This window comes from Canis lupus, chromosome 9, assembly GCF_003254725.2.
Source record: "Canis lupus dingo isolate Sandy chromosome 9, ASM325472v2, whole genome shotgun sequence".
Taxonomy (NCBI): Eukaryota; Metazoa; Chordata; class Mammalia; order Carnivora; family Canidae; genus Canis; species Canis lupus.
The window spans coordinates 58,510,742-58,522,726 of record NC_064251.1 but is presented as its reverse complement, the minus strand read 5'-3'; the positions used below and the strand labels follow the sequence as shown (position 1 = coordinate 58,522,726).

General features: G+C 34.9%; 1 protein-coding gene across 4 annotated transcripts in view; it reads left to right on the top strand.

Moving 5' to 3' along the window:
- Positions 1-11,985, top strand: part of PBX3 (PBX homeobox 3) — a 231,896-nt gene that overhangs the window by 173,651 nt on the left and 46,260 nt on the right. For all 4 annotated transcript variants that reach the window (XM_025475163.3, XM_025475161.3, XM_035721460.2 and 1 more), the window contains exon 3: positions 4,074-4,315. In XM_025475163.3, coding sequence (XP_025330948.3) covers positions 4,074-4,315 — 242 coding nt within the window. The remainder of the gene's footprint in view (positions 1-4,073; positions 4,316-11,985) is intronic.

Here is an 11,985-nt window from a genome sequence, read left to right as displayed (position 1 = left end):
CCAGGGCAGCCTGGGTGGCTCAGCGGTTTAGCGCTGCCTTCAGTCCCGGCGATCCTGGGTGAGACCCGGGATCAAGTCCCATGTCGGGCTCCCTGCATGGAGCCTGCTTCTCCCTCTACCTGTGTTTCTGCCCCTCTCTCTCTCTCTCTCTCTCTCTCTCTGTCTCTCATGAATAAATAAATAAAATCTTAAAAAAAAAAGAACAAGTCCATCAAAAAGCAAAATTATAGGGATTTCAGAGGATATTTATGAATAATTTGGAATCTAGTTTTATGGCATGCTCATTAGGGGAAAAAAATCAACTCATTTCCGTAATAGCTTTTTGTTTCTCAGCAAGGTCTGAATAGTGGATTCTTAACAAAGTAAAAATGATAACTTTTATTTATCATTACCATGGATATTATGTGTCTTCTCTGGCTATGGAAAAGTGGTAGGGCTACATCTTAGTTGTGTCTAATTCATTGCTATGTGTAGAACACATTTGAAGTAGCCATGGTCTGAAGCCACTCTTTAGTTCTGGATGAACAGGGTTTGTCATGGTCCAGTGGGCTTGGTCCTTGAAATGAGAGAACCATGAGGCTTAGTTAGTGCCCTATGTTTGCACCTCATTCTCTTGAGTCAAGCCTTCATTATATTAGAGTTGTTCCGTTAGAGAGGCTACTACTGTACAATCCAGCCACTGCAGATTTCTAATCTGCTTATTTATAATTCAAAAGCTTGCCTATATATTAATGAACCCTTAATGAGCTGTTGAAAATGCCTGAATTACAGTCAGATTATTAAACTCAAACAGCCCCGTAATCATACCATTTGAGTGGGCTTTAGGTATTTTCACATCTGCAGCTTAGTATTGTGAAGGGTATGCGTTTATTCGGAGAAAGCCTTGTAATAATTTTGACCCGTAATTTATTTATTGCCCTCCGAATGCAGTCGTCTATGCAGATGCTCTCTCCCATTATCTGTGGGGCAGGTGCACAGTATGTTGAAAGACAGCTAATTAGGATTTGTTGAAAGATATGCAAAACTGTGGGCTTATAACAAAGCCCAAGTTCATTGTTAAACAATGTTTTACTGTGTTTATATGATTTGTCTAAATCTTAGGGATACTGAAATGAATGTTGTGGTTATAAGTAGATTGCAAATAGGGTTGTTGTTTTTTAACTTTATAATGCTGTTATAACCAAAGAGCCTAGATGTAAAACTTCATAAATCTCTATAAATGTCCTAGTGTACATTTTGGATTAAAAACAAGAATGAGCAATTTTTAAATTATTGTTTTTCCAAGTTTAAGTCTGAAGATATCAAGATCTTTTGATAACTACACAGTCATATACACCCTGACCCTTGCAAATTTAGGTTCATTAAAATGGTTAGAGGTGCCCAGAGGAGTAGGAATTGGAAGCCTTGTGTGATTTGGCAGGTTAATAAGCTAAGTAATAGTGAATGAATAGGTAGGTGGGATGAGGAATAAAATAGCAATCTGAATGTAAGGTAAGAATATGAATAGAAATACTCAAATTAAAAATAATTTTGGAAACTAGATATTGCTATTTAAAGATGTATAATCATGACTTGGCCTAGTAGAGAAAGAAATTTGATTCGCTTTCCCAACTGTAGGTATGAAAGTGACTTCACTATTGATAACCAGTCTTCTCAATGTTGCCTAATTACAAAGTGTGATAGTATTTTTCATCCAAAGGAATATGAGCTTTTTGTCAGGAAATGATTTTTCTGGTTTGACTTGATGCACATAATTTATAAAGTAAATGCAGAAGGATCTTAAAACATTTTTTCCTATATTTGAGGCAAACACTGAAGTGTTGATTTACTTAAGATTTTAGAAGAGATGTTATTCATCACAAAGGGAAAATGTTATACCAGCTAAAAATACATACTTATTTTTATTACTACTATTGACTTTAAGGGTTGCTTCCTATTGGTGTGGTGGTATTAGTTTATATACATATTAACAATGTATAAAAAGTGCCATATCTTTTGCACTTCTTTCTGATAAGTTTTCTTCCTGCTTTCTTATGTATTAAGTCATGCAGGGAATTGTAATAATTTTGACTATGGATGTCAATCTACTATTAAAGAACCTTTCCAAATATCCATAGGGAAAGGATCAATATATATAAGTACAAGGAAAAACTGGAAACCTGGAGGAACCTTGAAGGTAGATTAAAAAAACACACATTTCCAGGAGAAACACCAGTATCTGTATAAACACAAAGAAGAAACAGTGAACGCACAAAAGTGTGAGCAAAAATTTAGTTGAAAAAGGAGGAATTTAAAGACCTCCTGGACAAATAATATAAAATGAAGCGGAATCCAAAGTGCAAGAGAAGAGGCTGCCCAGTGAGTCCTCACTGCGTGCCAGATGCACAAAAAATTTGGTATGTAGAACTACAAGTGTGTCAAGGCCATAAGATTTTAACATCTAACAAAGTGAATTAGAAGAGAAGAAAATTAAAGATGTCAAATTAAAAAACACTAACATAACCAGTATTTGCCAGATCTAGAAGAAATACTAAATACATGTTTTTCTATTTTTAATTATCAGCAGTGTTGTTGCTGATACTGACTTTATCTTATTTAAGGGAGTTACCTAACTTTCTGGTTCCCTAAATGAATTTATTGTCTTAGTATATTACAGTTTTCAAACCTTATTTATTTGCCTCTGAACAGGCAACAGATATAATTTTAAATTATTGTGAGTTAGTTTTATTATCCAGTTGAAATTATTCTGAAGTATATTTTTAAATGAAAGTGACAGCTTTAAAGTGTTTTGGGGGAGGAAATTAAAGTTGTACGTTTGAGTTAAGACAACCAAGAGCTCTGTCATGCTGCGGGTGTAATTCAGGACATCTAGGAATGAAATCTGTTCTTAAAAGAATTGATGGTAGTTTTAGGTTAGCATATAAAATCACGGAGCTGGTGCTCAGCTGAATACTTGGCAGCTTATAGATGTTACTGTCATGTAAGTTACACTAGACACAGAGTGTGCACCGCTGTGGATAAACAACAACAGGCACAGACGAAAAAGGCAGAATCCAAATGCAGACATGCAGGATGCCAACTGCTCCCCCTTTCCCTTCCCCAAGATGCCTTGTAACTAGTGTGGGGAACCTGCTTTTAAACAGATTTACAGAGGTTAATTGGGCTGGGATATTTTAGATTATGTTACACATTAATGAAAATGCTGATTTTGAGCTGTCATGACTCCAGTGCTTTTTATACTGTGATAATTATTTTAAAACTTTGTCTTCTGTGTTGTTGAAAACATCTTGGCAGAAAGCCTGTGTGACCTGATTAAACCTATGAATTGTCAGCTGTGATCTATGGTTCTCAGATGAGGTTGCTGACTGGGCATCACTTAGGAAGTTCTTGATTTAAAAGCAAAATTAGATTGAGACTACTGTGCCCAACCATTTCAGTGATACATTTTTAATACTCTATTTAGGGTCTCGATTTCACAGTTTGTGGGCAATTGCTTAACAAATTCATTCACAAATATATATTTTTAAAGCATAGCTAATTACCTCATGATGTATGAATTTCTCCCCCTGAAATTACACAATGGAAACTCCCATCTAATCCTGTTTGTTTTCTAATTTTTGGATATAGTTTGTGAATTACCCCATGGGATTTTAAATTCTGTTCTTCCAACCATGCAGAGAAACAATAACTACCTTTAGATGCATTTGTTTTATATCCTTGGAATTATTTTTTTCTTTTCTCAAAATCCCAAGTTGTTTACCCCTTCCCATTTTATGCTTAAATCCTTAAAATTTGGGAAGATTAATATTAGCATATTCTGAGAAGCCAGGGTTACCTTTTTCCAGGGATCCAATCTAGGATAAATTGAGAGAGGGTAATGTAGAAATTCTGGGATGCATGTAAATATTCTCTCAAAAAGGATTTTCATACTTATGATTATTGATAAATGTGAACAAAGAAATTCTCAGCATGAATTGTAGTACACTAATGTTGTTTGATCATTTTCTCAAATAAAATACTCACACTATTTGTCCTATTTCTCGCTTCTTTTCTGTCTCTCTCTTTCCTTGAAGGTCTCAGCATCAGAGGAGCCCAGGAGGAGGACCCTCCCGATCCCCAGCTAATGAGACTGGACAATATGCTTTTGGCAGAAGGGGTTTCAGGTCCTGAGAAAGGTGGGGGATCGGCGGCAGCAGCTGCAGCCGCGGCAGCCTCTGGAGGTTCTTCAGATAACTCTATTGAACACTCAGATTACAGAGCCAAATTGACCCAGATCAGACAAATCTATCACACAGAACTGGAGAAATATGAACAGGTCAGCAGCCGCCACTCTCATAGTCCTGCACAAACCCTCTATTGCTCTTCTATTAGACTGCGCTAACCAATTCTAAGGGCTGTGAGGGGTAGGTGTTAACACAAAAAGCAAAACAAATAAGGTCAATGCAAAAACCCAAGTGAATTACTGGGTTCATGAAATGAAGTCCCTTTGAGATTTCGGAGGTGAAGCTAAACCTATTATATCCCATCTATTTGTTTCAGTTTTGTTCATCCCTCACATTCACATGCCCCTACGACTACACCTGCAGCCATCCTTCCCCTTTAACACACTGTTTGATGCCCTTCAAAGCTCGGGATAATTCACATTTACTCCCTGGCCTTGTTCATGAGTTTTAACAGCTTTAAAGGGAAGCTCTGCCTAGTGAGCTCTTCCTCCTATGCCATGAGCTCCAGAACCCTTCCAGGAATTAACTGTTATGGATCAGGCCAGACTAGAGTGGAGGGAGGTAACATCACAAAGTAAGCAGGTTCCGGTCTTTCTCTCTGAAGATGAGACTCCCAGGATAGTGATAGGTACCATGGGGCAGGGAGTACTCTGCATTGTGCGCTAAATTCCTTAGTAGATGGAGGCTGTGGATTAAAAATGCTGTCCTCAGGAATTATATTACCAAACTTCATTGAATTTAAAGTATCTTTGATTTTAAGATGTGTCATTGTTGATGTACCACCAAGAAAAAAGTTAATCCTACCCAGATGAACTATAACACACTGTTGACTGTGAAATGCTTCTCGACTTCACAGAGATGTTAAAAGGTGGGAGAAAATAAGCCTTAGATTCAACAAAGTCAGGTAAAATGTTGGTAGTTCATTTTAAACTTTAGTTGTTAGTTGAAACCTAAAAACCTGTTTAGTTAGTTTGAACAAGTTTACACTAGCAGGTAATTAAAAAAAAGCATTATTATGAAATACTTAAACGTACCACCAAGTAAAGAGAATGTTGTTATGTTGAATCCTATGAAATGGCCAAGTTTTTAGGTCAAAAACAGTTGTGTACTGGCAATTTTATAGGGCTCACCCTAAAATAAGGCACTGCCTAGACACTCATCACCCAGATACATAATGTCAGTATTATCAGTCTTATTTTTGTCTCTCTCTCTCTCTCTCTCTCTCATATCCACACACACACATACACATGCGCGCGCGCATGCGCGCACACATACACAAACACACACTTTGTTTTGGTTTTGGTGGAGTATTTCAAAGAAGTCTTAAGCATCATAACCATTTCACCCAGAAATACTTCACTGCACAGTCAGGTACTAATTAAAGTCTAAACACTTTAGTGTGATGTGGGCATCCTGGCCAGTTTTATTACTAATTTTTCTTCTGAGTTCCCTGCATAGTTTCAGTTGTATATTGTTTTTTTCATTGCCTTCTCAAATATTCTGGATATGGTGGTATTAAGCAAATATTGGATTCTGTTTCAGAGGTGAGTGTGTTTTGAGGGAGGGTAGAAAGTTTATGTAGCTTTATGTTAAAATCCAATATAAATTAATATTATAAGATACTGTCTTTTTTATCAACATAGTACTTTCTGGAGTCTCAAACTGTATCTCTAGTCTCATTTGTAGGGATAATTTTGGCGGAAGATGTGCAAATAAGAATTTTGGAAAAATTATCTTATGTATGTACATGCAAAAAAAAGGAGCTTTCTGATTTGATGTATGAATAAGTGAGAGTAAACAAAATAAGTCGTGGTTGAAAAAGTTGCCCTGAGCACAAACAGAAGAAAATGGTTCTAATTTGTAGTATAATCTTAATCGCATAACTTTATGTTAAATACATCTATACATACTTACTAAATAAATAACCACCAGTCACCTTGCATGGAAAGATCTCTAGTATTAGGGGCCAAATGGCCTGACTTTTTTGGCTGAGGAATTAAGGTGGCTCCCTTACTGTCTGCTGCCATGTTTCTTTATACCAGCTTCCTTTTTTTTCTCTCTTTAGCCCTATTGGGAGTCAGGTGAGGCTTTCATCATTCTGTGTCACCAGGGTTTTTGTTTTGTTTTGTTTTGCTTTAAGAATATACACAGGTTCTTCAAAAGCTAATCGATATAAAAAAAAAAGATAAAAAAAAAAGTTAATCGATAGTATGTATTTTTGGATTTTTTTGGATTAAACATATTGGGAAATAATAAGTTTTAATTCATTTTAATAATTCATTTTAATAATGAATCTTAACGTATGTCTTGATATATTCAGTAACCTAATAAAAATAATTTAAAAATATATTTCCTTGCTCATTTTTGACACTATCTGAAGGAAAAATACAGACATGAAATCACTGTAGTTTTATGGACAAATAAATAGATGGAGTACGATGACTGGTTGGCTGAATAACAGAAGTTTATAAATTTTCTTCCGTAGGTTCTGAATTGTTTTAGGAACAGTGTAGCAGCATTTAATTCTCTTGAGTTGTCTTTGGGGCTGACTTTTATAACTCTCCTCTCTGTAGTTCCTAAGTTACTAGATCAGTGAATTTTGACGGCAGATAATTGTTTTTTTTACAGTCTTTGGGATACAGGTTGTAGGCTTTATCTGGGATAGACCTTCCAGGGGTATGCTTTGGAGCTACTAAGAGGGCTAAGCAGAAGTGAGATGAAAGGGTGGCATTTCCAAGATAGGTGGCATTATAATTTCCATTTTATAGATGAGAAAATGAGACTCAGGTTGAATGATTTGCCCAATGTCACACATTTGTTTGGTGTCAGAATTAGGTACTAAAATCAGTTTCTGACAATATGCCTTCCTTTTCCATTCAATTGTGCTGCTATATATATAGAATTGGAAAATAATTCAGCACGTTCTGGTTTTCTCTCATTTGCCCATGTTGACTTGCATTTAGAATGGGATCAGGGAAAAGATGGAAAAAACAACTATCTTAATGACATTCCAGAAATTATATTTTTCCTCCTAAAAGTGAACATGGGTATTCTGAGTGACAGAAGCTTATTAATAATAGGAAGGATATACATGTTAAGGTGGTGGCATCATCAGAAAATTGTGTTGAGTCCTTTACTGAAAGAAAGAAACTACATTGGAATCTTAGAGCTATTCACTCTACTGTGTTTTGCAATGAAGCTGTAATGAAAATGTATCTGAAGCCTGTTTAGATTTAGATTGCCATAAAATTAACAAACACTACCACTGCAGTAAATTAAAGTACCTTATAAACACAGCCACATTTACAAAGCTAAGCAGACTAAAGCTACAGTTTGAGCAAAATTAAATCCAAGCAGCAAGGCTCAGATTTATATGTGTGTTTTAGGAATGGTATGGTCTTTAAAATCTCATCCTTATTTTCCTCCAGAAAATGTCCTTTGACCTTTTGTCTTCATTACATAGGCTTAGATATAAAGACTTTTTATGATAACCATCTAGATTCACTTATAGACACTTTTGAAATATTAGGCATTCAATATATATAGAAAAAGGTTCTTGAATATTACTACCACCCAAAATAAATCAAAACTATTTCTCTTTTCTTTTTGTTAATCCTTACACCCAACAGGAATATGTGATTTTCCAAAGTTTGCAGTAACTCTTATAATACTTTTTTGGGGGTGCATTGCTTCTCTCTTTAGGAAAAAAAAATAACTGGTTCCTTCTTTGTCTTTTTGTTGATTAACAGGTTTTGAACAATGCATTTACTATACTTTTCAAACACACTCTCAAGATTAAAGGCCCAACTATTAGAATAAGTGAATTCCTGCTGAACTTGAGCCAGGTGTCCTGGGAACCCTGTTTTTAAAAATTGAAGGCCTTCTCACTTCCTCTACCTCTCTACCAAAGGGAGGTGGACACGTTGGTTTTTGCAAATGAAATTTGACCTAGACATTTGTTCTCAGTTAAAAAGAAAAAGATATATCACACCCTGTGCAGCTCTCCCACTTTGCTTGTACCAGAAGAAATGCTTGTACACAGGCAGTTCACTTTATAATTTACAGCTGCTATAGTAGAGATGACATATTGAAAGCTATCTACTATAATTATATTGAAATACATTTTTGCTGAAGGCAAAAGTGTTGTAAGGGTTCCAACCCTCCCCAAGCATCTGGGAACCTGCTTTCTGAGTTCACAGATGTCTTTTGAATTCACCTCAAATCAGGTGAAGCATTGGAGCCAAGCACACACACCGGATGTAGTCAAGACCAATCAGGTACCATTTAGCTACTAGATGACTTTCAGACTACAGTGAATTAATTGCTGGGGGAATGGAGAATGAGTGTGGAACCTAAACCATTGTAAAGCATGTCCTTGTGCTTTTTGAGGATCTCAACATTATGTGCTTAGATTTGCTGGCAAAATCTCCTTTGCTTGTAAAGGAGTTTTATTTTTATCAGGTTAAAAGATGCTGATGTTATTACATTAGAGGTTGTATAGCTCAAAAACTCCTAATCCCATTTTGCTATTTGTTCTTAAGAGTTAAGCAGGAAAGACAAAAGGTTACTGCTATCTGATGGAAACTTTATATTTCATTTTTCCAAACAAGGCTTTGTCATTCACTTCTCCAAGGGAAGAGTTTTACTTCTTGTCGGCTTTCATGCTGGGTCTTTTTCTTGGCTGAAAGTGTGTTTGAGTGTTCCCTTTTCTCCTCTAAGTTTCTACTTTGTTAGTTCTACATATCGAATGTATCTTTGACCACAAACTTGATTAATAAAATGAATTGTTTTATATTTGAATATTCTTTTGTTTTCAACTTCTGTTTGCAGTATTCAGGCAATGGGCAGGCCTGATATATTAAGTATTAGGTAATCAGAGTAGGGACTGCTTGAAGAATAGCTAACATATACAAAATATGAATTTCATGTAATTGCCATTTTCATCGTCAATAACTGCCATTTATTAAGTATTAATTATGTCCTAGACTCTGTGCAAAGAACTTAACATATATAATATCCTCCTTACGAAAGCCTCATGAGATAGGCTCCTAAATCATGTAATTAGGTAAGAGTTGTTGAGATACAGTAGATATTTCGTCTTTGTGGCTGTTCCTTACTCATATTGGTCTCATTCTACTTGGCTTAGAAAAAAAATCTTTAAATGTTGACTTTTATCCTAAAACAAGAAGAATTTATTGATTTAATAAGCATTCCATAAATACAAAATCTATGATATTGGACTAGAATTACTTACAAGGTTATAAAGACATCTAGAAAATGGATGCATGCAAATTTGAGAGCCAGTAACTGGTAATAGAGATTCATTCTTTCTTTGAAAAGTAGATTTTAAAATGGGGGTATCATGATCCTCTGATGGTTACAAAAAACCAATTCAGTTTTTAGATCTGATCACTGACCCATTTTAAAGCTTCCTCTAAAATTAGTGCTTGTTCATTGTCTGATTTTATATGGTTACATTCAGTGATGTGAATTTACAGGCAAGAAAGGGGTTGAATCTTAAATTCACAATGAAAACACCATCACAAAACAGATGAAACTTCAATAAAGTTAAACCTGAAAACTTTGACTGTAAATTAAATATGTGCAGGTATCGAGGAGACAGTTTCACTAGCCAGCAAATATCATTAAAAACATTATCATAAATCAGATATTTCAGATCTTCAGTTGGTTTTGGATTTTTAAGGAGAAAGGAACAAATAGCAAAGAGGAAGTCTCATAAGAGTTGATTGAAAATATTTTTCAGATGAAGCTTTTCATACTTTATGTTCATTTAACTATGTTGTTGCTGTGTGTTTTAAAACACAAACAAAAATGCAGCCTAGATAGTTTTCCACAGCTGGATTAAAAGAAAAAGAGTTTTGTGCCATAACTTTAAATCAGGTAGTTTAAGGAATCAAGACTCTCATTTCCTGAATATTCCAATTATACCAAGGTGTTTCTGCATGCGTATTGTGGACATTGACCAGAAAAATTTTAACTGATAATATCACCTGGAAAAATAATAAGGCAATGAAAAATTTCTCCAATGTCTATTTTAATAGTATAGTCTTATAGGTGTAACAGAGGTTGTGATAAATGTTTGAAGTGAACATCCAACATTATAAATGGCATTGGTGCTAGTAAGTGGTTGGGTGGCCCTTCAAAAACAACTCTGCAATCATTTGATTATTCTTACTGCATTTATATGTTTAAAAAATGTATACCTTTTAAGGAATAGAAGATGAGGCAGTACTGTGCTCTGCTGTGAAACTGGTACAGATGATGCTGTAAATGAGGCTGTAATTTACTTTCAGTGGTATAAAGGAAAAAAATCACTTTGCCTAAAGTGTATGCATCTTTCTTAAGGGTGTACCCAGATTTTAATTATCTAAATGTAAATACTTAACGAATTTTACTTAGAGTAATGAGCTAAAGTGCACACTACATAAATGAGATGTTCTAATTAATCATGTATGAACTACTGTTTTAAAGAAAAGCTATGTGAATTCTGTGAATGTTGGGCTATTGCCAAATTGCTAATCAGCATTTGCATTCATAGATGAGTTCACTTAATAAGTTGTGAGACATTCAGCAAATGTTTTAGGAAATTATGAATTTTTAGATGCAGAAACTTTTTGCTTTTAACCCTTTTTTTCCTACATGCTTCCTAGAAACCACAGGCAAACACTTTCTGGAGTGATTAAAATGCAGCCAAAGAAAAACTTAAGAGAGCTAACATATCATTCACACAGGAGTTTTGAATTATTTATCAAGATGCATGTTACCATAATGTAACGCTAATGTAATGTGAGCGCTAGGTTTTCAGGAATTTGCAGTGTTATATGTGCAAACTAAAAATGCTTCCATAATCCAGTACGGTGGTTCTCAAACTTTTTGGTCTTAAAACCTAGAATCTTAAAAGTTATTAGAGACCCCTAAGAGCTTTTATTTGGTGGATTATATCTGTCAGCATTTATTATAAGAGAAATTGAAACTGAAAAAAATTAAAAGCATTTACTAATTAATCTTAAAATAATACATCTTTATGTATTAATCTAAATAATATTTTTGTAAAAACCTGTATTTTCCCCAGAACCTCAGCATCTATTGAGAATAATGACATTGTTTTTTACATTCTTGCAAACTCTTTAATGTTGTGCTCAGTAGAAGTCACCTGGATCTTACATGTGCTTCTGCAGTAAGTCTGTTGTAATGTGGTTGAAATATACAAAGAACACCTGGATCTGACCTCACACAAATATGTCATTGGAAAAGGCAAGAGTGTATGGTAATAGCCTTTTCAGATAGCTGTGGATTTTCTTCTTTGATAATACACCAAAACTTGACAAATTGTAATTTCTTAAATGTTAGTTATAATGCAAGTTTGAAATCATATCATTTAATTCTTTGTACTCTGTTTCTTTAAAATCCATTGGTCTAATATGCAGTTCGAATGGATCTTCTACCTGTGCATGTTTTTGTAACATCATGCATTGGTCACTTGGAAAATACTGGTTCACCTGAGTTATGGACATCTTCATCTTATAGTACCAAAATATATTGATTAGTACCAACACCATGCTAGTCAGAAAGTCTGCTGGGAAACTGTGAAGCTTACAATGGTGGATGAAAGTTTTCCAAAATTCTAATTTTCACTTGAAAACTCCTATTTTGTTATGATACACATTACTGTCAGCTCTTTTACTTGACATGACAGGCACAATTTTTTTTTTTTTTTTTTGAGAGGACATCTGCCAGATAC